General features: G+C 47.5%; 1 protein-coding gene across 2 annotated transcripts in view; it reads right to left on the bottom strand.

The window, feature by feature from the left end:
- LOC119450265 (uncharacterized) overlaps positions 1-20,116 on the bottom strand; it is a 75,194-nt gene extending 55,078 nt beyond the window's left edge. For both annotated transcript variants that reach the window (XM_037713673.2, XM_037713674.2), the window contains exon 1: positions 19,299-20,116. In XM_037713673.2, the coding sequence (XP_037569601.1) occupies positions 19,299-19,370 (72 nt within the window). In that variant the 5' untranslated portion in view covers positions 19,371-20,116. The remainder of the gene's footprint in view (positions 1-19,298) is intronic.
- Between the last annotated feature and the right edge of the window lie 7,309 nt (positions 20,117-27,425).

The raw sequence follows: 27,425 nt of genomic DNA, 5'->3' as shown, positions 1-27,425 counted from the left end.
ACCCAGATCACTCGCGCCCGGCCACCGGAGTCATAACCCTGTAGTTGCGCTCGATTCCCACCGACGACTGCAGGCCGCACGGCCCTAGCGCGCGTGACACGCGCGCGCCCTCGAGCGCCAGGTATACTACACAATTTCGCGAGTGCCTCTGGCCCGGAGACCCCGTCCGCGACAATGCGGATCTCAACTCTTTCCTTCCCTCCCGTGTTCCTTTTGTCGCTCGGCGACCCAGTGCGCCGCGGCGCGCTGGCACAGCGACCGCAGAAGACCTTCGCCGCAAGCGACCGGGCAAGCCCCCCACCCCCCAGCGCACCCTCGAGCGGGTGCAATGGGCCGCCGCCGCAGGCCCTGCCTCAGGTCAAGGAACTGCGCGCACTTTCGCCCGACTTCCTGCAGCAGCAGCAGCAGCAGCAAGCAGAGAAGCAACCCGCAGTTCTCCCACCACCGCGCACCGACTACCGCGCACCGGCCCCTCTCTTTGGGCGGCCGGTGAATCTCTCCTCTCTCACGCTGCCCGGAAGAAGCGGCAGCGCACGTGCAGCCACCGAACGGGCCACGCGCGCTGGCGGTCGAAGTTGAACGACTGTTTTTCTCCACTCCGGTTCCACTGGTGGTGTCCGAGAGCCGACCGCGCGACGGCAGCCGTTGGTGGTCAGGGGAGGGCGTCGATGGGGAGAGACGGGCCGGATCGACCGAATCAGTGGCAGGAGCCTAGATGTCATCATCTAGCCTGAGCCCGTTGTCCGTAATTTTTTATTCTTTTTAATTGAGATGAAAGTTAAAGAAACGGATGTAGTGACCCTGTGATGGCGACGGCTACTCCTATTCGCATCGCACGAACAATATGTAAATATATATACAGAGTGTCCCAACTATCGCGCAACAAGATTTAAAAATGTGCAAATGCCACGTAGCTGGACAGAACCAAGGCAATGTTGTTTGTTGTCGCTTGGAGATACTCAGATAATTTTTTTTGCATTCCGCCTAATTACGTAATTTGTCTTAGTTAATTATCTTCTCAAATATTATGATTATATGAAAAGTGTCAATGAGAAGATTGTAGAGCGACGTGAAGAACTCCCGATACAGCTTTCTGTTGCTCAATACGTGCTACATAAAAGTGTTTTTCCGAGCGCGAAAGAAGCCCGCGAATACACGCAAGATTGCCGCGCGACTGGCCGCTCGACAGAAGGAATTGACGGTCCGGAGTTTTACACATCAACCCGAATCCTCAGCCTTTTTTATTAACCCATTCAAGGTAAAGCTCTCTCTTCTGTATACAATAGCGTAAACACGTAACGCTGTTTTGTGCAGTTATACGCTAGGTACAGTTAGGAAATAATAAAAGCTGCGAAAGCATTTCTTTCTTTCTTCGTTTTTTTTTCGTACTCTATGAAACAACCAAAAAAAAAAAAAAAAACCCAGAATCGTGAGTCGCATCAGGATTTTAAAAATCCAGCCATGTTTACCGCGTGCATCGGACGATACATGCACATTGGATCGTCATGCACTTTGATTGCCTCCCTTCCGGTGACCTTTACCGCAAGACTTGCTGAGCAGTTCACGGCGTCCATGGGCGGTGCAATGACAGCGCGACTGCGCACTTTGGCATCCGGAAGTGAAAAGAAAGCAAGAAAAATAAAAGGCAACGAGTGAGGAAAAAAAGCAATGATATCCCGACAAGAACCTGCAGTTTACAACGCTAATCTCTTTTACTGCCTGCCATGGTCCATAGATATGAAGGCTGACGCAGAACTGTTGTCGACGCCATCGGCGTTTTGCCCGCGTTAGCTCAAAATGCGTGCGGCGTTGGTGACTGTTGCTGGAGCCTCTGATATAAATAGGCACTTGGTGCCGCAGCTAAACGTCGCCTCCCTTCCCTCCCCCTCCCCCACGGCCTCTCGCGCGTCCGAAGAAGGCGCGTTTGCTCTACATATATGGTGATTGTAAAGGAGAAAAGAGACGCCTACTTCTGCAGCCCTTAAGCGAGCACGGCGCAGAACGCGCGTTTGTTCTCCGCCGTGCGTTCACTCCCCGTGAAAGACGCGCCCCTCGCGCCCTTTCACTCGCACATACAGCGTTCGGCGCATTCTGGCGCTGAGCCGTGCTCCCTCAAGGGCTGCAGAAGATAGCGCCAACCTTTCCCTTTCCCTCACGAACCACTTATCATCATCGGCGACGATTTCATCTCCAAATGACGTCATACGGAACCTCACGGCGACGGCGACGGCGCCGGCGACGCCGACGGCGACGGCGACGCCGACGGCAGAAATCTGCTTTTGAGTGTCCATATAATTGCTATCGCAATAAAAAAAAGAAAAGAAGTCAGGAAGCAGAAAGAGGGGGGGGGGGGGCGAGGATACATATACAGGTAGAAATATTACGGTCGGGTGGGTAACAGCACGCCAGACGCAACGCGACCGCGCGTACGTGCTCAGACAAGGGTGGGAAGCGTGGTGTGCCAGCCGAGTGCCAGGCCGATAAGTGGGAGAAAACTTTTCACGGAGACGACGTTAGGTTACTTCGTACCTCCGCTGCGTGGAGGCCGTGGTATACGGATCCGGAACAGCGCGCCTCCTGCACGAGTTCAGAGATGCCGGCGCAGGTACTCGTTGAAATCTGATTCAAACGAGGAGCACCTGTGGCCTGCCGCCATGTTCCGCAAAGACACGAATTGTGTGCAAGGCTAAATCCGGAACCAGCATATATATATATATATATATATATATATATATATATATATATATATAGTCGTCAGCGTCTGTCGTAAGACATTCAATCCACACGAGAACCACCACTGTTTGCCTGCTTTTATTCACATGGGTTGGCACGCGGCATTATATGACGTATTGGAGAGGCGAAAAGGAAAGGAGAAGGCAATGATGCTAGCCAGAAAAGCGCCTGGTTGGCTGTTGTACGTTGGGTGAGAGGAACAGAGGAGGAAAGAGAAAAGCAGAAGGCAGGGAGGTTAACCAGAATAACGTCCGGTTGGCTACCCTACACCGGGGGAATGGGAAAGGGGGACACAAAGATGACAGGGAGAGAGAGAGAGGAGGGAAGAAGAGAGAGAAGGAGGAAGGAAAGACGCGGCGAATGTGTGCATGCGAGCGGACTCCAGCGGTCAGCGCAAAAGTGCGTTTAGTGCCTCGTAGGCTGGCAAGCGATACGGAGACAATGCTCGAATAGCATCTACACGGACAGCGGCCGATCGTCCATGTCACTGCATGTGCATTGGAGAGCGACTGTCTTTGTGATTCAAATCGAGGACAGTGGTATAACGAATGTGGTACTGAAATTATGAATAAGCATGTAGAACCGTTTCATGAACATACTGCAACAGCGACTTGGGGAATGCATTGTCCGTGAGCGATTGTTCATATATAGTCGTTAGGTAGGTCAGTTCCTAACAGTGGTGGTTAAGAACCACTATACTGTTGCTGAGCGGCGTATCTTTCACATACGCCTTACGCATCAAAGACGATCAGTCGGCATAGTATATTCATTAAAAGCCTATACACGTAGGGGTCGTGTGCTGCAAGTGTCCTTTAGTAAGCGTGCGTGACTATATACGTCGCAGGAGCAGGGTAACCATTATGCTGCAGTAAAGTAAGGAGGCCCTACCACGTGCGCTAGCACTCCGCGTCGAAAAACCTGCGTACCCATCACTGCCGTTTGATTTGATGCTTAATGTTGCGTGCTACGCAGTATTTCCGTTACGACCCCGCTAATCCAAACAATGCTGAGGAAATGAAATGATTCCAAAGAAAAGAGACGGGAAGTTTTAAAGTGACACGGATCTCCGGAGCTGTGCAAGCTATAGATGTCACCGTTTGTAATTTTTTCATTCGACATGCTATTTCTCTTTTAGAAAGGCGACGTTCTTATTTGCGTACACAACACCCTGAGCCTTTCTCGTATTAAAAAAGAAAAAATAAGAAAAAGTAAGACCGAGTTTAGAGCACTCAGGTGGCCAAGTTTTGGCAAGGCTTTGTCCTCAGGTGACCGTTTTGGTGATCTTAAAGCTAGCTTTCCCGCAAGACATTTCGCCAACCTAAAGGCGCGGTTGTCAGTTCTGCTCTCAGTGAGTGTGTGCAAGCTTGTGCGTTTTGTGAGATGGAGAATGTAGACGCGGCGCTCGTGACCAAACCCTGTGCCACTGACAAGACGAAATGAAAACTGCTGTCTTTATTTGAATGATGATTGGTGGCACCAATCAGTTTGGGGAATGTGCAATGCGGAGAAACGCACCCAGCGAATTCGGAACATAACTTTCTATTTCGTACGCCTCAATAGAAATTACGAACTCGCGCGCTAGATAGAACAAGATCAAACAGATCGTCCAAACTCGTCACACGTAGGTGAGAGAGAGAGAGAGAGATTCTATGATTAGAACTGGAGAAATTGTAGTCCTAGGCGAAGGGCATTTTGCCAAGCATATTGAAAAAGTAATCGTTCGTATATCACAGTCTGTCACAGAGCCTTGCCAGTCCTGTTCATAAATAGTTACGAAGAAAAAAAAATCAATAGTCAGAAACCAAAAGGTCACTGCACATATGTCGCCTTTAACTGGTGTGACAGGCACGGCAAAACGCACTCCCATATATATATAAGGCCTCATCGGGGTCGACGATACGAAAATAAAGTTGAGCGCTCCGTAGGATTGACAAACTTGGGTCGCGCAGTTGGGTCAACTGTATATACACATAAGCGAGCTGGTAGTAGGTTAAGCTTTGTCGCACGAGTTCAGCTGTCACAAATGGAACCGGCGGGACAATAGTGAAAGGCGCGTGGCATATTTGTAAAATGACTGCAAGCACAGACACATATATACGGCTAATTACAAACTTCGAACAGAAAGAACGAAACATAAACCGTAAATGCCTTAGGCTTGATGCGGTATATGCTGTTTGAGGAAATCGAGTCTGTTGCTGGTATTCGGGCATTTCGTGTGAGCTGTTACCCATGCGATCCCGACAGGATATCTATACATGATTGCGATTAGCGTCACTCACGAATCCCGCGGTATCGCGCTTTCTGCCTAGGCAAAATGAGCCACTGAGTGAGGTGTACAGGTGACACGAGCGACGGGCGGTATAGGGTAACTAGGTAATGTAGCCTACAAATGTACCTCATACCATTCATAGCATCGCCGTCACTCTTTCATCGGTTGATCCCTCCGGTGCCCGGTGTTCGTCTAGAAGCTGCGATTTCGACAGTTCAAGATAACTGATTAGCGGCCGGCAGTTTTTGAGTCGAAAATCATCCCGCGTACATCGCTTTCAAAATGGATGCTCGACGCGCTAACCACCCGAATGCGCGCTGCTAAGCTGCATATTAAAGTCGTCCCTATTTCCTTTTCTTGACCGCAAATTGGTAACTCATAAAAACACCTTAATAATTTTCTTAATGACGTAGAAATGAAGGAAGGAAGCAAGAGAAAAGACCAGCATAACGTCCGGTTGGCTACCCTACACCGGGGGAATGGGAAAAGGGAACACAAAGATGACAGGGAGAGAGAGGAGGGAAGGAAAGACGGGCAATGAGCGGTTAGTTCGCTGACGCGTGTGTTAGTGCACTAATAGTCACAGACGTTGACACAAGCCCGTCGTCCTCAAGAAGCACAAAAGTGCCTTCACCGCTTTATGGGCCGACGAGCGATGGGGGCGGTGTTCCAGCAGCACCTGCACGGAAAGCGTCCGATTGTCCAGTTTTTTAGGCACGTTAGCAAGTTGTTGTCTTTCTTGGGCATATCGTGGACAGTGGCACAGCAGGTGGTCAATAGTTTCGTTGGTGCCGCAGACCTCGCACGCTGCATTAATGACGTAGGTGTCAATAAAAAAGTCATAGGGTGCGTTGAGTAACACTCAAATCGAATGTTTCCGATCAGTCAGTCTGCGCAGTTTTGGTATTTACTGCTTTTTTTTTATTGAAGGACAAGCAAGCAAGGCTCGGTGAACTTATTGTCTGCACCTTTGTCCTTTGAAAACAGCGGGGCCTTGCACTGGCTCGCGGACGACAATAGAGGACTTTTTAAAGCAAAGCTTTATAGGCTCACAAGTGTCGGCGGTGGTGGTGGTGGTGGCGGCGGCGGTGTCACGCTTGAAAAGTGGGCCGATCCTGGCGATAGTGCAGAAAAGGTCCAAGCTCAATGGCAGATACCAGGGACAAAAAAGAAAGAGGGAGAAAGGAAGAAAGAGAAAAAGAAAGAGAGAAAGTAAGAAATAGGGAGAGCGAGAAAGAAAGAAAGAGAGAAAGATAGATAGATAGAAGGTCAGATAAAGAAAGAGGATGGATGGATGGATAAAACTTTATTTTATCTATTTAAATGTGGTTGGGCCCCTAATATGTCCGGGAGCCCCCTGGCCGACATCTCTAGGCAGGCCCGGTCCGCCAGCCAGAGCTGGTCATCCGAGCAAGTGGCCCGAAGAGCGGCCTCCCACGTGGAAAAGGAAGGGTTGGGAATAGGTTGTACCAAAAGGGAGAGGGAGAGATAGAAAGAAATACAGAGAGAGAAGGAAAGATAGATAGATAGATAGATAGATAGATAGATAGATAGATAGATAGATAGATAGATAGATAGATAGATAGATAGATAGAGAAAGAAGGAGATGGAAAGAAAGAAATAAAGTCACCACGAAGGTCAGGGAAAGAGAGAGAGAGAATGGAAGAAAGAGAGAAGTAACGAGAGAAAGAGAAATAGAGAAAGAGAGAGGAAGAGAAAGACAGAGAGAGACAAAGAAATAAAGAGAGAAAGAAAAACAAAGAGAGAGAAAGAGAGAGGGAGTGAAAAAAAGAGATAGAGAGAGAAAGGAAGAGAGATAGAAAGAAAGAAAATCCCCACGAAGGTCAGATACACACACGACAAGCTTCACTTACCCCCATTTTCTCGACAGGGGAAGGGCTGGTGATTTTTTTTTTTTTTTGTATTCACATTCTGTGTGGGTCTGTGTGACAGTGTGTGTGTGTGACAGTGCGTGTGTGACACTGCTCTGGAAGCAGTTCAAAACCGCGCTGCTAGATTCATCCATTCCGCTTATCAATACCACGTTAGTGTATCATCTTTAAAAGCAGAATCCGGCTTATCAAACCTCTATCTTCGCCGTCGCATTGCCACGCTGTCTTTTTCCCACAAATTCTTTTACAGTTCTCTAGGCCATCCACCTTAAATCGCACCCCCTGCCCGCATATCTCTTCGTGTCGGCCATGAACTTCAAGTGTCACGCCCACGTGCCCGCACCGTTGCATTTTCAACTTCATTTTTTCCGCGCGCAGCGTCAGAATGGAACGGCCTTTCCCACCAAATAGCAGCAATCGCTTGTCCATCAACTTTTTTGAGTGATGTAACCGACTTTATTTGTAAGTGACGTCATGTGGCTATATTGTAAATAAAGTGAAGTGTGTGTGTGTGTGTGTGTGTGTGTGTGTGTGTGTGTGTGTGTGTGTGTGTGTGTGTGTGTGTGTGTGTGTGTGTGTGTGTGTGTGTGTGTGTGTGTGTGTGTGTGTGTGTGTGTGTGTGTACACCACGCGCACCTCTTCAAGGTCCCTCAATTGTTCATAACTGCCCAAGAATGGCACAAGATCGGGGCGCATCCGAAAACGACTATTTACGTGTACTATTCTGCATTAAGTAACTCACGCACAGATTTAGAGGCCTCTTTTTTTTTCTTCCTTTTCTTTCTTTTGCCTCTGGGCGTCGAAATGTATCTTTCGCCGACAAGTGTACTGGGCGGTGCCTCCCGCGGTCTAAGGTTCGCCATGTTTCCCGCCAAGTGATTCAGTGAACCACTGTCGGCGGCGGCCAGCGTGCTGATGCGTCTGTTACACGGCGTCGACGCGGTGAGTAAGTGCCACGGACCGTGCTCTGCATGGAAAAGGGGCCACACACGCAAGCACGCGCATCTCGTATAACGGCGACCACTATACGACAACGCGCCGACCGCGGTGCCGCCTCCCTCCTCGTTCCGCCGCCGTTGCGCTCGTCCTTTCTTTCTTTCTTTCTTTCTTTCTTGCACATGCAGCTGATTCTTGAGGGAGGCCCACGCAAACGCTGCCCGCCACCCGCAATGCGGAAGGTCACGCCCCGGCCAAAGAGGTCTCGCTCCACTCTCTAATTCTGCGCTGCCAGTCCAGTGTCGCTCAAAACAATTGACGAGTCATCGTCTATAAACCGAGCGTATTCGAAAGATTTAAAACAGCTTCTTGCAGTTAGTGCCGCAGTTAGAGCATATATACACACTCCGAGTATAGCCACTCTTTTCAAACGACCGTGATTGTGTATCTGTGCTCCCTTTCTCTCTCTCTCTCTCTCTCAGTACTTTCCCGTCACTTAACCTCCCCCACCCTCCTCTCCCCAGCGTAGGGTAGCAAACCGGAACTTCCCCTCTGGTTAACCTCCCCGCCTTTCCCCTTTCTTCTGTCTTTCTCTCTCTCTTTCAGACTTTGAGAGAAATACTTCTGATGATGGACAGCATAGAATGTACAGATGGGCAGACAGAAACCATGCAAGTCTTCGTTTTCCCTGTCGTCCACTAATGATAGCCGGTGATATGCGCACACAGAAGGCCAGACGCCGCTTCTCAAGGATTGTACAGACGGCGGTTGTATATACGGAGCCTCATGCGGTACAGCGCGAAGCCCAACCGACTCGCGTGGTAAAACTACTGCTTCCGATGCGCCCGTGCCGTGAATGGTTTGAATGAAGCCGGCGAGCGGCGAAAAATGAGTTTTGACGAAGATGGCAAATGCGAGGTTCGGAGGAGACGGTGGGGAAGCAGTACGTTATAGGCAGCGAAATGCGAACATGCCGCGAAGTATCGTGAGACGTGAAAGCGTAATAAGAGGAACAGATCGAGGCCCGTTAGTTACTGCTATGATCGAACGACGATGATATAGCACCAAAACGGCAAGCGCCATGGGTATAGAATTATAGGGGGGACGATCGTTCGCGCATCTCTAGATAAGCCATTACAGACAAAGAACTTTCTTACAATAGAATAACGAAAGCAATCAGCGAGAGCTTAAAAAGGATCCCGCCGAGCTGCCATTGAAATCTGGCAATTCCTTGTACGGGAAAGCACACACAGAACGGAACGCGAGCGCCTCCCCACCATGATACTGTAACGCAGCTGGGTTCAAACAGAGGAGATCGCGCCTAATTACACTGTAAAATATTTTATACCCTGAAAAATTAATAAAGGGTGTAAATCTTTCTGTAACCTATACATGTACTTACACTCTTCTTGAGTGTAATAAGGGTGATGGTTATAGACCGATTTACACCGTTTATTAACTTTCAAGGGTGTCAATGATTTTTCGCTGATAGGCGAATTACAAAAGCTGTAAGCACGTGCGTTGCTCTCCGCTTTCGTGCTCGTGTCCCCTTAGGCGACGATAATTGCGTCACATCGCTCAGCACGTTTCTCTAACGCACCCTCCAACTGAATCTTCAAATAGAATGCTTCCCTCGCGGCGCGTAACTCGGGCAAACTGTCATCTCGACCACACCAGGAATAACCTGGACTATAATGCCCCGCAAGCAGCTACATCGCCGCGGCTGCGTATATGCATCCCGAATAGCATATACACGCGACCACGAAGTCTTCCTCCTCCTCGGACGATCGGTCCCGCAAGCGGAGGAAAGGCGCCATTGAAGGCAGGCGGCCTTTCCGTCACCGCGTTCGTTGACCGCGCACGAGCAGCGGAAGCGAAGCCGCCGCGCCACTCTCGCTTTCTTCTCGCGGGAATTTCCTTTCGCACACTGGCGCATGCGGCCGGCCATCAACGGTTTTCCCACTGTTACGTTCGTATATATACGGGCCCTCCCTCTCACAAACCTGTACGCACACGCGTGTGCGCACGCTTCAATGATATATCCGCGTCTTTCCCTCTGTACGCATACGCGCTGACCGCCTGTCGATAAGCATCTTTCAGTCGCAGGGAACGTATTCTTTCACCGCGGTCTCAAGAAAGCTCGCAGCTCTCCAACCCGCCTCTTCGAGTTTCACGACGCCTCCTGTGTGTGTGTGTGTGCGTGTGCGTGTGCGTGTGTGTGTGTGTGTGTGTGTGTGTGTGTGTGCGTGCGTGCGTGCGTGCGTGCGTGCGTGTGTGTGTGTGTGTGTGTGTGTGTGTGGTGTGTGTGTGTGTGTGTGTGTGTGTGTGTGTGTGTGTGTGTGTGTGTGTGTGTGTGTGTGTGTGTGTGTTTGTGTGTGCGTGTGTGTGTGTGTGTGTGTGTGTGTCACTTTGCGGAATTCTTCAATCAGCGCCAGAGTCATTCGCTGCTGTCCCGCGTCCATTTCTTTCCCGGTGCTGCGCAAAGCAGGCCGCAAAAGCACACGGCCTAAGCGCAGCGTTAAACGCTCCTTCCTCGAGGCGCTCGCTAGCGCCGGGTTCGAGTGGCTTTGTCTAATTTCCTTCGCGCGAGCTGACGTTAGCCGACGACGGCGGCGGCTTTTGGAAGCCTGCAGATGAGGCCGATAAGAAGGCGCAACCCGCGGTATAGAGGCCCGGTCGCCGGTGGTGTGGTCCCCGGGACTCGACGCCTCTCCGACGGGCAAAAAAGCTCCATTCTGTCGTGACACACAGCCATTCAAACGGGAGTGGGCAAGACGAAGTCGTACGGAGCGGATCGGAACTGGAACGTTACGTAAACGGGAGCAAAGCGAGGGAAATTGCGTTATGGTGGGCGCCGCAGCCACAGGACCGACGCTGAAACAGCGACGAAGAACAATGATAGAATGAGTTAGGAACGCGGAATACGCTGCCGTAAAATCACGCAAGAATCGAGTGAACGGTATTCGAGGACTTTACAGAGCAAATGAAAGGGTGGCCACTTGCTACCCTCATCTGGGTTTTCCCAACTGTCCGCTGCAGAAAGTCGGGACGAGAGGAGGGAAAATTGACTGCTGAAAATTGACCCTGACTGCTGCATCGCGCGATGCCATCTTACTGGCCGTAGAATTTCTCACAATCCAGGCAAGAGTTCCCCTTGACCCTCCACCATAACGTGTTCCACACTTATTCGACGATTCCGTCTCTCGATGAGCTCTTCGCGAATACTCTCTTCACCTTCGTTGAAACTTTTCCTACACTAAACAGGGAGAAAAGTCACTGTAATGGATGGGTATAATTCCGAGCTGCACGTCTTCCATTACGCTAATGGCACATTAGCACCCGTGGAGATCCGCTTCTCGGTTTCACCACGCCTGAATGCGGGAATAATATTCGTCCCGACAAGGTCGAGTCGAATCCTGGGATTTTTCCACTGGCTGACTCGATTTTTTTTCATATTTAACATGTCCCCTAATGTCAATAACTTAAACGACTATTAGTGTCATTTTGTTAATTAATATTTATACTGCCAATTATCGCGGAAAGTATGATGTCCACCCTTACTATGAGACTTGGTCGGTAAAATCTTTCTGTCTCCAATCCCCTATTTTGAGTATAATCTGAGACAATAATACAGCAAAAATACACGGTATATAAGTTCGAGTTCACGCGCGAAGTTGTACGAGTTCTTTTTGAAACAGCCGGGACGTACGTAGTTTAAATTTAATTACACAGTTTCATAGTGTATCTCTGTACTCACTAGTCATTTACGGTCGCCTATGGGACCCGAACCCCACTTATGTTCCCCATTACGCTACAGCGGCAGCTGACCCTCCATCCACATGCGTATTAGATTTAGCCCTGGGAGTGTTCGCCAGCGCCACTCCATGGCTACGGCGGCATATGTGGAACATTCAACTGCAGGCTTCATGTAGCACGTGAACGTAGGAGCAGGCGACTGGCAGTATAAATCCTCGTACGCTAACATGAAGGCATCGAGCCTGCCATAGAGTCAAGGCCCTCGCTATGCAATGAGCTGGAAAAATAAGCTTTTTCGCGTAATTGTTTCGGTTTTTTCCCTCGACATCGCGTGTTCTTCGGCAACGCTTGAGTCAAAGTGAGAGACGAAAGCAGAGAAAAGAGAAAATAAACGAAGAAAGACACAAGCAGGTGCGGCGCAAGAAAGATAGAAAAGGAACCCAATATGTAAAAAAAAAAAGAAAAAAGAAAAAGGAATAAAGATAAGAACTCAGCCACACGGTTCTCCAGAAGAAGTCATCCAGAGAGTTTCGACATATCGTGTGCGTCGCCTCTCGAAGAACGCTGGAGTTGTGACATCATCACCGCGAGGTTGTATGCCTACGCATCCGCTTTAGAAAAAAATGCGGGGACAGACAGATTGTGCTCCGCGGCCGAGAAAGAAACAACCACGCACGCGAGTCTCAGCAAAAGAACCTGTATTCGCGTAATGCCCCTCCGGCGGTTCTTCGTTTCCTCTCATTCGAACATCTTTGGACGCGTGTTTCTACGGTCCTGGGGAAAAAAAATAGAGGTAAAGGAAAACCCGTGCCTGTTCTCCCACGTGAAGGGGGCGTGCGAAGGGAAAAGACAACGCTGAGCCATGGGACGCGCCCATTCTTCAAGTACGCGTAGCACAAACTGCGTGCACACGAGCGCAGCACCCTACGAACTTACTGAAACGTACAAACTGCCGGGGAGGCCCCATGAGACGCACCGCTCAACGGGGGAGGGCGGGTAACCCACAAACATTTAACCCAGATAAAGGCGCTGCTGCGTCGTCATCCATTCCTTAACACAACGCAGAGGCATTATACAGACACCAGGGTCGTATTGAGAAAGGTGTACGCGTACATTCGGGCTGCTCTCTTCGCCACCGTGAAAGTCACCGTCGTATCCCATCCCTCCAATGTGTTTGTTCGCGCAGTTGTCGACACACTGTAGTGTTTGTGAAGACGCGCCACACAAATGGACTACTGATTTCAATATACACGTTGGCGTACGGATTTATCGAGCGTTTAGTTTGTAATTTTTTTTCTCGCGCGTACGAGGTCGTGCATCTATTTCTACGACTGCTGTTGTAATGAGAGCCGTTATGAAACGCTCTCGTGTTGCGATCGCGTGCGCGGACACGCGTCGTGGTCACTTGAGAGTGCTCTCGGTTAGCTGGCGTGGAACGTTGCTTGTACAGCGTGGAGGAAGCAGAGTACAACAAGCGAGTGAACAGGAGATCCAAACAGCTCTGGAAGCACACTGTTGCGCACGCTGGATACCACCCATCAATTCGATTGCTCCTCAAGGGCTACTCCACTCCTAGGCAGCATATGTATAAACCGAGGAATGCATGCTTAGTCCCCGAGGGGAGCCGTCTTTACCCCAATACCAATGACACAATGCAACGGACCCATCATTCAATCCCAGAACACGTCTTGGCTTACGACTTACTCTATGTAATATCGCGGGATGAAAATGTGTGGCAAATATACCTGCAAACGCGTATAATGCCGCGACCAAGATTTTATTTGGCTTCATCGATTTGATTTTCCTGTCGGAACGGCGCATAATCACTGCGAGGGATTGGCCAAGTATCGGAAGGTATTGAAAATTACACTATGGGCGTGCTGTCTACGAATTTTACGGCAAACTTCTCGAATTCAGAAACAGAAAGAGACTCCGTTCTCGCAAGTAACAGTTCGCAAGTATTCGCTCGTTTACTTGTGCCCATTGATTTATTTTGTTTGACTAGCACGTCGTATCAGGAGCAAGGAGAATCAGAGGAACTGAGAGCTTTGACTTATTGTAACAATTTCCAACATTTTATTAAACATCTCAGATAACTTTCCCCGCGCCTTTTCATTGCTTCACTTGGGGACGTATTCTGCGACGATAACTTTCGGCGATACTATCGCCTTCGCGTGACGTAGTGCTCAACTAGCCAATCAGCGCGCGCCTAACGGCCGAGGCGATTGTATCTCCGAAAGTGATCGTCGCAGAATACGTCCCTAATTGATTGTGACTGATATGTCATACGAGGTGGCGGCCTCATCGAGCCAAATTATGGAAGGCTGTGCCCTAAACATTTGTAATTGATGTCGAAGCAAGTTAGTTTAGTTTTATCCGTATACAAGGGCATACTCGAGTGTGCACTGCTCTTTCGGGCTTCAAGCACTTTTGTGCTTCAATGACTAAAACGACATTTTGTTAAGAAAGTAACTGGAACGCCAATGCATTTCTCCGCCAATTTCTGGAATTGATCTCTCGAAACTGGTGTCATACTGATTATTGGTTCCAAGTGGATCACTACTGTCTGGCCCAACTGCAGGGCGTCCCCAACTGAAGAGGCAAGACCTCGACGTCCCCACGTGGGAGGCCTAGGCCCAGCCAACTAAATTGCTGGTTTCAATAAAAGTTTCTTCCTCCCCTCCTCATTCTACAGAGTTATCAACTTTTTCGTTGCATAGTAATTTCCGTTTTCTACGATGGAACGCTCACGGCAGGTTTACATGAACCCGATAAAGTCACGTCGAGTCGGCTTGTCGCGCCCAAAACTGGTCGTCAAGTTCATGTAAATCTTGCGGGACGAACGAGCGTCGAGGCGAGTTCGGTCAACCGCTTGCTAGGGGTGGGTTGACTCACCTATAGGGTGTCTCGAGGCGCGGGCGTCGAGGCGCCCTAGACTTATATCGCTCAAACCGCTTGTTAAGTTGCCTCGACTTCTGGGTCAGCTCGACCTCTGACTCGACGTCAAGGTTTAGGAAATGAAGGTTTAGTGAAAAATGAATGAATGAATGAATGAATGAATGAATGAATGAATGAATGAATGAATGAATGAATGAATGAATGAATGAATGAGAATCAACGTCTATGTGGCTATTTGTAACAACAAACACTCCTCCAGAAGCACGATGTGGTCGACGGTATTCTGATGTAAGCTCGACTCGACTCGGAAAGTAAAGGGTCGACCTTGGGACATTCTTGTCCCGTGGAGAAACACTGCTTACGCCATTGCGCGCAGCGAAATTTCTTCTAATATTTCTGCCAACTGCAGGCCTTAATGATACTATATGAACAGTTTGAGCGTCTGTGCATGCCTGTCGGTATATGTGGCGTTTGCATGCTTGTCAGATCACATGTGTACATCGTATATTTCACCCAACACCTGGACTAGCGCGCCAGGCCGTCAGCCAAACAAACATCTCCGGCTTTTCATTAAAGAGAACATACCTATCTCTCTCGAAAAGTGAAGTAATGCTAGTTACGATGGCGATAGAATATTTCGTTAGGCTACACTTTAAGCGCAAGAGACTGTCAAAATGGCGCTATCGCAAAGTGTAGAAGTTATTTCAAGCACTAGAAGCGTAGTTTATTAATATGTGACAGTTTAATGTGGCGCCGTTGCGTATAGAAACGTAGATGATGTATTATATTGCTTACTTTTTTTGTTGTTGTTGTTCCACGAGTGGAAGGACATTAGCTTCACGCTAAGGGCTGATAAGGTCACTTTGGAAGTGCCACATGGTCCGCAGCTCCTGAGTTATATCATCTATACAAAAATTAAATAAAGTATAAGAATAATAATAATAATAATAATAATAATAATAATAATAATAATAATAATAATAATAATAATAATAATAATAATAATAATAATAATAAAACAAGACTCTAGATTTGAAATTCTCGGTCGTTTTTTTCCGTTGCGACAGCGACCTGCCGATATTTATTTCTCGCGCGGACACTCCAAGGCACCGTGCGCGTCAAATTCTCGGGATAAAGCTCTTTCAAAAAACGTTAAAAGCCGAAGTTTGGCAGCAAGACGTGTTCTTTTATTAAATGAATCGAAACATTGCGAGACACTCGAAACATGGATGCTTTCAGGCGCATATAGCTGGTGCCAACAAACCTCCGTGGAGTGTATACTTGAACTATCGTATAGCCTTTCAACAGAGTTGTTTAAGATTCCCGGCATGTGGCAGTGCCGCAGCCTCGGCCTTCACGCGCCGTGCACGGACGGTCAAAGCCGGCACGGGCCGCTGGCTTTTATCCGAAACCGGCTGCGGGAGTCCCATATCGAGGAATGTTTCCTTCCGAAGGCCTGTTTTGAGCGTATATATACCGGTGCCCGATTCTGTCGGCGAAAAACAAGTTGCGGACATTCCCTGCCAGGTGAGAGAGGACAGTCGCCTCAACAGGCACCTACTCACGTTCCACTATGCTTGTAGTTTATGTTTGTAATTTGCTACAAACATATATGTTACAGAAGGAACTCTGCCGCTGCGATTGGTCAGCTACTATGGAAGCCATGGGCATGGCGAGTCTGCGCGCGCTTTTACGTGGCAGGTCCACAGAGTTGCACCGGGTACTTTGACCTTGGAGCTTCGCTGGTAGTGCTTCGCGAGCAACGAAGGCACTTAGAGATGATTTAGTTGATTGTTATTATTACTGTGTGCGCTTGTGCACGCAGCGATTTGGGCTGTACGTTTGAATGCGTCATTTCATACGGCACCCTCGTCATCTGGAGTGTCATACCATAGGCGCATGGCCAAGCAGACGCATCCAGCACCATTAAATAATCTATCTATCTATCTATCTATCTATCTATCTATCTATCTATCTATCTATCTATCTATCTATCTATCTATCTATCTATCTATCTATCTATCTATCTATCTATCTATCTATCTATCTATCTATCTATCTATCTATCTATCTATCTATCTATCTATCTATCTATCTATCTATCTATCTATCAGTAATGCCAAGAATGGCGCTGCGGGAAATGCTCGAAATTAAAATAATAAATAAATGAAAAGTATGCTACATGATAAACGGGGACGGAGAGGTGCACGTGGATAACGGTGTTACGTCAGGCCTCTAAGGAGAGAGGACCACTACTATTCAATTACATCAGAGACATAGCTCAGACGGCGCACAATGCAGGCGTTTTTCTCTTGCGTAACTTTGAAATGACCACTTTCGTCATGACACCTGCCGAGCGTTTTCCTGAAATATTTCTGACTAACCAGGAACACTAAATTAAACGTTACGTATGGTGGCTCGAAACAAGACTACACAGGGAGCATCGCGGCTTGTCCTCGAGAGACACACGTTGTGCGTGAGTACTCGTGCGTTGTACATAAGTGTACAACGCACAAGTTCCACTTTTTTTTTTTTTTTTTTGAATCTCCTGTGAATAATAGATGCCCAAAGCGACATTTTTAGGACGTTGAATATCGATAGTCTTGCATGCTAGGTAGCAATAATAGAAAAGGCAGGAAGTCACTTTGATCAAGAGCGCGCACAGGTCTGTTGTGTGAGAAAACGACGTAAAGGCAAAGGACAATTGGCGACGCAACTTTCACCTCGCAGAACGAAACCACCTGTGACGTCACGACGTGTCAATGACCAGCCAATGTCAACCTATTGTTTACCATCAAAAAGAATTGAACAGCGTTCGAAAATAAACGATAATTCTTCAGAGTCGGCACATACACAGGGGCGCCTCTGCTTCACTACAACAGTAACAAAAGTTCCAAATGACTGATATATACGTAAAAGTAGTGTACACAATGATGTTGCTGCTGGTCGCTGTACTCCATATTAAAAAGAAAAAAAAAAGAAACTGAAAAAAGAAAGGAAAACAGTGCATAAAAACAAATAGTAGTTTCGAAAGCCGAACGAAACCATATATGGTTGTCTCAATACTTTAATGCTCTCATTGTACTATAAAGTATGGGATTTCCAAAGGACACCTATGCTATAATCACACCTGGGCAGGCATTTAAGACTTGCATGAACTGTTCACAGTTTTGTATTTGTGCTGAACTGGTACTATATCACCGATGGAGCTGAGTAAAAATCATCGTGTGCTGTGAATCACCTTCCCAGCAAACGATCGATCCCAGCTGGGGGGCTTCTACGTCAACAATGACGTCAGCAGGTGAAATGCCCCGTCGTGGCTTAATGCAAACAAATTAGTTTTGCTGCCCCACGCCCGCCTGTCAGACGGGGTTGGCAGACTCATTAATGTCAACATTTCTAAAACACCGGCGTAATGAGCCGGCTCAATTTTCATGAAGGCATACAATGAAAGACCTTTTTTTTAATTATTATTATCATAAAGGTTGCGCGGCCAGCTCGGCCTATAGCCCTGCCTAGTGGGGTTTTGTTTCTTTTTTTTTTTTTTTTGCGCTGGAGCCAATAACTAGTAATCAGAATCGTCAGTGCCCTTCGAGACGGCGCTCTTAAAACTCAATGACCTGAACTAAAAAAACAATAAACCAATCAGTCATTTGGCAAGGTTGGCTAAGCACAGCTCTTAATGTTGTGAGAGACTACATTCTGGCAGTGCAGTATGCGGAGTACTCATGGACAGGCCATCCTGTTTCGCGAGCACTCAAAAATACCCACAAGAGTAACTTCCTTTCTTCATTTCTTTCCTATTTTATTTCTTTCTTTAACTTCAAGTCATCTTTCTTTCCTGCATTCTTACACACTTCCTTCTAAAGCCCGTTCAAGCGTGGGAATATATGCACATAAAGATGCGCGGATGTAAATATCATTCAAAACCGGCCCGCATGCGTTCGTGCCTACACGCGGAGTCTCTGGCGCCGCAAATGCGGCATCTATTTTCTTCTTCACTCTCGTTTCACGCCTATGCGCGTTACGACTGGGGCGGTGAAGATTCGTGACTACGCCAAGCTGCTGCTCTCGGCAGCAAACGGGGCGCGGGGGAGGGGGGGGGGGGGTGAAAAGCGCTCGCGCGTATGCGCGTGTGTCGAGCGGCACCGTGTGTATGCATTATACGACGCGGGCTGCGCGCTTCGCGAAACGGTCGCTTTTCTTACGCGCGACAAGTGTGCACCGGAGCGAAAGGGTGCCAAGAGCGGGCACAGCGACAGGTGAAAGTAAACCGAGCTCCCACGTGCCCGCCTAACTGGCTTCCTGTTAGGCCTCGATTCCACAGGAACCAACCGCACCTGCATCATCGATCATTTGCTGCAGGTCTACGAACCCCCGCTCTGAAGTACGCGCTCCAATGAAGGGGGCAGAGACGATCGTTCCTATAATGGAAGCAGCTGCGCAAAACAAGACGAAACGCTCAAGTGACGAGGAAAAAAAGACGCCACAGTTTAGTCTGTTATCCGGCTCGGTGCTTCTCGTACTAAAATTTGCGATCAACAGTTACCCCATGCAGCTGTCGATCTTGTTTTCGTCCAGCAGTCACACGCCGGAACATTGCACGGGACGTTTGGCTGCCGTATGACAGCGACGACTGTCGGAGACCACCTATCTATATCAAATATATATTTCAAATATATATCATATATATACAACGCTATATCAAATATATACAACGCTATATGAGCTGTACGCTCGAAGTGCATGCATGCATGCATCGTCCTCACCCCGAGCAATGTGAGCAGAAGTGCACCGCAATGATGCACGCTTACCATCGTGTAAACACCGATGCAGACGCCGGCAGCGAAGAGCTCGCAGCATCCGACGGAATTCACAATGGCCATGCTTTCCGGCGCAGATCCGGTGACGGAACCATCAATGCACGGGACTCAGAAAATCATACGACAACGCGAGGTTGGGTCGTAGTTGGAGCACCGCGAGCGTCGGAGGCGGCGGCCTACATTTCCCGAGCCCCGCGTAGTGGTAGTCGGCGCGTTTTGCACATCACGCACAACCGCACGATATCGTCGCCGTCGCTGTTTCAGGGCTACGCACATCCTTTGGCTGCTGCCAGGACGGTTCACGGCCTTCGCGATGGCCCCACCGCTGCTGCATCTCGCCTTTCCCACCGCTGCGCGCCGCGGGGGCTGGCTGGCTGGCTGGCTGCCGCACTCTTCAGGAAGAGGAACAGCACTCGCCGGTGGCGGCTACCGAGCACCCGGCGTTGACCGTAGGACGACGACGACGGCACCACCGCGGCACCGCTGCCGACGGCCGTGTCATCTGGACGCCGCACGAAATGAAGCGCGCACAGTGCGCCGTGATCGAGCTGTGTCTGATGAGCGTTGTCGGGTCGGCGAAAGAAAACGAAGCCACAGGTTGCTGCGGCTGGCTCGCGTTACGAAGAGGAAGTCCACAGGTGTGTGGCACCTTTCCAGTTTGCAACGAACGCCGCCGCCGCGCCGGAGGGGAGCAGGCAGGAACACGGCGGCGAGAGTGGCGGGAAAGCGAAGCACCCCCACGCCCTCCGTTTGCTCGTCAAAGAGAGAGGGGTACGGCCTCCTGTGGGAAGGGCCATCGCGAGGGTAGGGGAGCGGTGGGGGGTAAAGGGGCTTTAGTGGGGGGCACGGTGGTGTGGGGGGACGCGAAGCGCGCCGCCGACCTGAGCCACGTCGCCAGCGCTTTTGATAGGCGAATGCGAATGCAGATGGCGCTCGCTATTACATCGCTTCTAGGCCGGTGTCTGCGTGAGCCGCAGCAACTCTATTACTGCCCTGCGCCCGGCCGCACACATTGTCCAAGCTCGACCTATTCACTGCGGAGGTAGCACTCTTTTAGCATTAACTGCGTACCTCTGGAGGTAACAGAAGTTTAATAACGGTAGGACATTTTCATTCCCTATTTTACTCCTATGCGGCTCCATGGTCAAGGAACGGCGCGAACGTCAAATGAAGATATGCCGAATGGAGTAACTGTACAATGCCGCGCATCGACAAGTTAAGCAGATATATTGAAATGTGAAGTTTATAAGAGGTATAGTACATGAGAAATCCCTGTTTCAATTGTCAGAGGGTCATCCTCTGATGAACAAGAATAGTAATATATGCCCACGTATGTGCACCCAATTGCAAAAGAGGTTTCAGTAATAATTTGCAACGCTCCTAAACGTTTCGTCACACATTACAAATAATATTCCCCCTATTTTTACGAAATTTAAGCTCGATGTAACGTAGAGCTTTTCCGAGACCCTGGGAAACATGGCTTAAAATGGCGGTAAAGTACTTTCGAGCACTTGCTAAAGGAATGTTTTTGCAAAGGCTGCATTTGATCAGCAAACATTTAACTTCGCATGCAAATTTGCCGCCGTGTTCCTCCACATTGTCGGTCAATTATACATCGGTGGTATTTGCTGTTCCGCAAGGGCAAGGGGTATATTCTGCGTCGCTCGTAAAGCACGCATAGCGTTCCGGAACGCTTACATACATAATTTATTGCAAAGGCCGCAATTAACCCACCCCCTTTGAACTCTGCCTCACATCACGCATACGTGCTCCTTATATTCACCAAATATAAACAAGGTATACCTCGTTTAGTGCCCCGAGGAAATCAACTACAAAACTAGTATAACGCATGAAAATAGTGGTGAAACGAGAGTTCAGTAATCACTTGCAAAGCTTCTAATTAAGCTAGGAGTGTTAAAGTTTCTCCACACATTACACTTAACATGCCCCCCATTTGTACCGAATTTGAATTTGGTGTCATGTACAGTTCTTTTAGGAATCTGGGAAACTTTGCGGATATTGGTTATGTGGCAATCTTAAACACGTCAACTGATAATTTTCTGCAAAAGCTGTAATTAACTAACACATATTAAACATTTATCGTACGTCACCAGCAAAATGCGTACGTCAACGAAATATAAACAACGTGACTCCCATAGTTCACCAATGAGACCGGGATAATCAATGATACGCGTCGTATATAACCCGTGAAAAAGATTGATCAGTATAAAGTATATATACAGGGTGTTTCCTTTTAGCTGCACCAAATTTTAAAAAAATTGCCTGTGGCAGATAGCACAATTATCATCCTTGATCTAAACTACTCGATGAGGCGGCCATAACTTCCTCGAGAAATCAAAACACCTAATTGAATAGTTACCATAATTACGCTAACTAACTTTTTCATTATTTTACGGCACATTTTTCAATCTACAAATTATAGCCGCTGAGTTCGCAAGGGGTATTCACTCGGAATGAATTCTCAGGACTGAGCCAGTTTCTAGATATTAATTTTCAAAGTGTCCGATGAAATGCATGGGCGTTCACGTCATAAAGTGTACACGTCACAAAACAACAAAATGTTTATCATACGATGATAGAAAAATACCAACAAATACAGAATATTAGACCTACTCATGATAAAACTCAAAAGTCACATAATGAATCATTACAGTCAGTATTAGCTATAAAGATTCAAAAGAAAAAAAAAAACATTGCAAAATCTATTCGGAGGCAAAGTTCAATGTGTGTGGACAATAATCGGAAGAATAATATTTTGGAATAAATTAGGTTATTACAGAAGAGATGACATGCGCTACAACTTAATGCACGCAAATTTACTGTCATTAGCGCGCCTCTTTAAGGGTGCATAAATTTACCCATGCGTAAAATTCTTCGTGTAAGCCGCCCCATGTTTCTGAAGTAAACATACTTGTACAGGTTAAAGGGAAAAAAAGTAACCGTGATTGCAATGACATTTACTTCATTCAAAGGTGAAACTGATCACAGTGACCGATTATACTGTCCCACGAAAGTAGTTGAGCAATTACTAAACTGTAATCGATTACTTTTACGGTAATGTCCCCCCGATGGTTATTAACATTGCACAAATGCTGTAAATAGCACTAACTCACGTGGATCTTTCAATGCGTCCTTGCAGCCTTTAACGTAAATTATTTTCACTAACAGTTCTTTTTTCAAAATACTCCTTCGATCATCTCTCCTCGTTTTCTTGTGAATTCACAAGAAAACGAGACAATAAGACAATCGCAATTACTGAGTACTCGTCTTTTTTCAATTTTCATGCGTTACACGAGGTATATATCGTTGCTTCGTCCGGTCTCCGCGGCGAACTATAGGAGGGAAGTTGTTTATGTTTCGTTCAAGCTGGAAGGGCATGTTGTTGATGGCATACGATGAATGTTTAATCTACATGTAGGTTAATTACAGCATTTGTATAAAATTACTTGCTGAAGCGTTCCAGAGTGTCACACGGCCGTTATCCGCAATGTCTTCACAGTGTCCTAAATCAACTGTATATTACGGCGAATTCACATTCGGTGGAAGTTGAGCGCCTGTAAAGTGTGATGTGTGGCAATACTCTGACGTTCCTGCATCCTAATTGGGGGTTTTGCCAATAATTACTGAACCCTCGTTTTTCTCTATTTTCACGCGTTATACGAGGTTCGCATTACGCTTGCCCGGTGTCTTCGGGGAACCAAACAAGAAACGTATTTATTCGGCCAAAATCATGGGGAACGTTATAGGTAATATGTAGACAAAGTTCAAGGGGCGTGAGATAATCGCGGCCTTTTCATTAAATTAATTATGCAAGCGTGTGCCAGAGCGTTATAGCTGTAGCACGTCTGTCCAAATTTGCTGCTGCATAAGCCGTGCGATTATAAAATATTGTTGATGCAATGTTAAGATGTTAAGCCAGTTAGCCGTCCTGCAGTCGAGAAAAAAAGTCTGGGACCGCTAAAATATTTTTTTTTCTTCGCAGGATAAAGGCTGAAATCAAGTGGTACTGCACACATGCGCCTGTACCAATGCAATGCATTAAGACACTCACGTTGCAATGCAGTGCTTTTTATTGCGATAGCAATTATATGGACACTCCAAAGCAGATTTCTGCCGTCGGCGTCGCCGTCGCCGTGAGGTTCCGTATGACGTCAATGGAGATGAAATCGTCGCCGCGCGCCGCCGAACGCTGTATGTGCGAGTGAAAGGGCGCGAGGGACGCGCGCTTTCACGGGGAGTGAACGCACGGCGGAGAACAAACGCGCGTTCTGCGCCGTGCTCGCTTAAGGGCTGCAGAAGTAGGCGTCTCTTTCCTCCTTTACAATCACCATATATGTAGAGCAAACGCGCCTTCTTCTGACGCACGAAAGGCCGTGGGGGGGGGGGGGGGGGGGGGGGCAGGGAAGGGAGGCGACGTTTAGCTGCGGCACCAAGTGCCTATTTATATCAGAGGTTCCGCCAACAGTCACCAACGCCGCACGCATTTTGTGCGAACGCGGGCAAAACGCCGACGGCGTCGACAACAGTGCTGTGTGTTGCCGGTGCTGCTGCATGTCCAAGTTTGTACAGCGGATAAAACTACTATCCTTACTCCGTATAGCTCTCTACTATGTTGCTATCGCAATTGATGCTTCGCCTTTCGGGTGAAACTGCGACAACTTTTTTTTTTCTTGCTGATGCCGTGGGCTTTAGACTTTTGCTCTAGACTGTATAAATGTGTTTTACGAACGGTGCCGAATTCAGCTCACTTCCCTGGGAGAAATATAACTGAGATAACTCTACGTCACACCGCATCTAAATTTCACCACAATGGGGCGTATATGTAATGTAATGCATTGTTAAATTTTAACGTTTCTGGCTTAATTAAAATTGCTGCAAATTATTACTGCACCATCGTAATTATTTCCCCTATTTTCATGCATGTGTTATATACGACGTTTGGTAGTTGGTTAAACCAGAGTCATCGGAGAACTGAATTAGGCACTTTTAGTACGTTTGATGAAACGAAGGGCTAGTTTATGCGTAATGTGTAGGAAAGGTTTAAGTCTGTGGGTCTGCGGGCCTTTCAAATAAATTACATAAGTAAACACACCGGAGCTATAGTGCTCGAAATTTAAGCGTTGTATGGCTATTTTTAATTTATTTTCGCGTGTGTCCCGAGGGAACTTTCTGCGTTACATAATTAGTTTTTTTTTATTTGGTCAAAATAAGGGGCACGTCATTATAGTGATGTGTACACAAAGTTCGCAGCTTGTGGATTAATCGAAGCCTGTGTAATAAATTACGTTGCAAGCTCTTCAGAACTCTATGAGTCTGTTCAAGTTACGAGCGCGCAAAATGTATACCCTCCTGCCCTGGCATAACCCCACAAATTACACCGAGATACTACTTGACAAAAATAGGGCGACTGACATGGCAAATCAGTATGAATGCGACGTGAAATGCGTGTGGATGAAATACAGTCTTCGTGAAAAAAAATTCCCTTGGCAAGTGTTTGAAAGCATTATACTATATATACAGGGTGTCTCAGCTAACGTTAGCCAAGCTCTTAAAAATGAAATATAGAATATATAAGGATACAACCAATGGTATTATGTCAGCAGTGATGTACCGCGCCAGGAAGACTTTTAGATGCGAAGCAACTTATGGCGGGGGCTTTGTCCGTCCTGCGTCCCGCGGCGTCCCACACCCCCACAGCGTTTGCGCGTCCCCTCCCTCTCTATCTCCTCTCCTACGCTCCCCCCTTTCTCTCCTCTAGGAATCCGGAGCGGCGCGCACGACAGGTGGTGCGACAGCTCCATACGCCGCTGAGGGCGCCACGGTAGTTCCGCGGTATGAAAATGACGCGCTCGGGCCGCTGCCGCGAAACCATCGCCCGCTCAAGCTAAGCATCTCCCCGCTGCTTCGCATCCACACATGGTTCCCTTTAGCGGGAGATGGAGTAATTTGTTTCATAATTGAACTATTGATAATTAGATGATATGTATTAACTCTTTACTTACTGAATTGAGGGCGCAAATTTTGATAGAAAAGTACTGATTGCGTTTTAAAACACCCGATTAAGTTGGTTTGAGTGTGCTATGTCTCGCCTAATTTTTTTCCGCGTTATAACGAAAACGCGCGAAATATGAAATCTATAGCCGCACGATTAGGCGTCCGCGTGGCGCGACACCAGGCGTTACTCGGCAGAATTAACACCGATCTTTCATTTGTTTGAAATGGGGGAATCTTATTTGTAATGCGTGAGGAAACTATAACGTTCCTGGCGTAATTAGGAGCTTTGCGAATAATTCTTGACGCCTCGTTTCTTTTTTTTTCTCTATTTTTATGAATTATACGCAGTTCGTATACTAGGTTTAATTTCCCCGGTGTACTCGTTAAACTAAGCAAGGTAACCACTCTATATTTAAATTCCATTAATGTATAGGGGCAGCTTATAGTTAATGAGTAAACGAAGTTTAAAGCGCGTGGCCCAATTAGGCCCTAGACGTAAATTACGCATGTGAGCGATCCGGAGGGTTATACGTGTTTTGCGAACGGCGCACAATCTAGCCCGTTACATTGGCCTAACTATAAAGGCCGAACGTATATCAAATATAGTGAAAATGGAGAGACAATATATAGCAAGTCTGTTTACAAAGTCAAATGCATGTAGGTTAAGTACAAGCTGTGTAAAAAAAGAAAATCCTTAAGAAGGTGTTGGAGAGAGTTATATGCGAGCAATGTTTCAAGCGCTCGAGTCGTATTTGGGCAATGTTTTCAAGTATGTGGTTTAATTGCACGTCACTTAAATTCTTAATGCAACTAATCGAAAGAAACAGATTTACTGGAAATTCGGTTGCGATTCTCTAAGGTCAAATAAGTCAGCTGTCATTTTTTTATCGATTTAATTGTGTTGGCGCCCTGTAGCTGCCAGCAGCTATTTACTCACCATTGCATGGCAAACAAAAAGTGAAAGCACATAAATAACCGAAAAACACTATAAGGTCTAACAGTACGAACGCATGCACGCAGAGTTCCGCACAAGAGTTCAGGAAGGTACAGAGGCGAGTATAGAAGATCACGCACAAACATTGCATATTCTCGGCTTCGCTTGCAACTTTCTTATTAAGAACGTGTCTGTATGCCTTGGCTTTTGCCTGAGCTATACTCTTCCGCAGTGGTATAGGTCGACCTCAGGAACATGCGGGCTGTCCGAGTTCTTCACTTCCTTCTGTTCCACTGCTGTTTGAACCTTTTTATAAGCTATCACGATTATTTGGCCTCCGAGGCCGGGTACCGGCTATTTCCCCCGACACTTTTATTTCCGCACATGCGGTAACCTTTGCATTTTCTGTCGCATGGACTTCTAGCTATAAGCTACGCTGTGTAAACGAATAAGTCGCGGAAACGAATTACTCGTCTGATATCTGGAAGCTTGAAGGACATGGCAACCTTTGTCTGTGGCTTTTCCTTATATATATACCGCTTAATTGTCACATTTTCCCTTGTTGGCGGCTAGCGGCTTCCAGGTGCTTAATTACATAATGTGCGGTCCGGGTGTTGTATTGCCACGCGTTCGCCTGCGATCTGCTGCAAGTTCTTGAGTAACCTCATTTAAGGAACTTCTTCCGGTAAAGAAACTGCACTTCCTCTTCCTCCGTTGTAAGTGGTGAGCGGCTCCGCTCGCTTTATAAAGGACGACTCAGCCCATGCCAAGCCGAAGGCAATTCTCACGTCCATTATCTTGGTTCTCTCCCCATTAATATTTTTAATAGTCCTCTCCAGTTCACTGCATGCTGGCTCCAACGTGTTCGTTGTGATGTCGATTTTCATACTAGCCACATAGACCCACAACAAGGCCCGAGAAGCGTGCCCGTGTGTTCATGATGATGATGGTAATTTCCATACAATGGGCCCAACCCAAGGAGCGGGTGGTACAATGACGCATGCCCACAATGGAGGACTGGTCAAGAAGCGGGTGGTACATATCGTGCCAAAGCCAACTATCACTTTGTGATAATCATCGTGTGTTGATTATCATGGTTTCCATACTACATATGACACATGGCCACAATGAATTATCGGCCAAGGAGCGTGTCCGCGTGTTGATTATGA

Source organism: Dermacentor silvarum, chromosome 4 (genome assembly GCF_013339745.2).
Source record: "Dermacentor silvarum isolate Dsil-2018 chromosome 4, BIME_Dsil_1.4, whole genome shotgun sequence".
In the NCBI taxonomy this organism is placed as follows: Eukaryota; Metazoa; Arthropoda; class Arachnida; order Ixodida; family Ixodidae; genus Dermacentor; species Dermacentor silvarum.
This window is presented reverse-complemented; position numbering and strand designations above follow the sequence as displayed.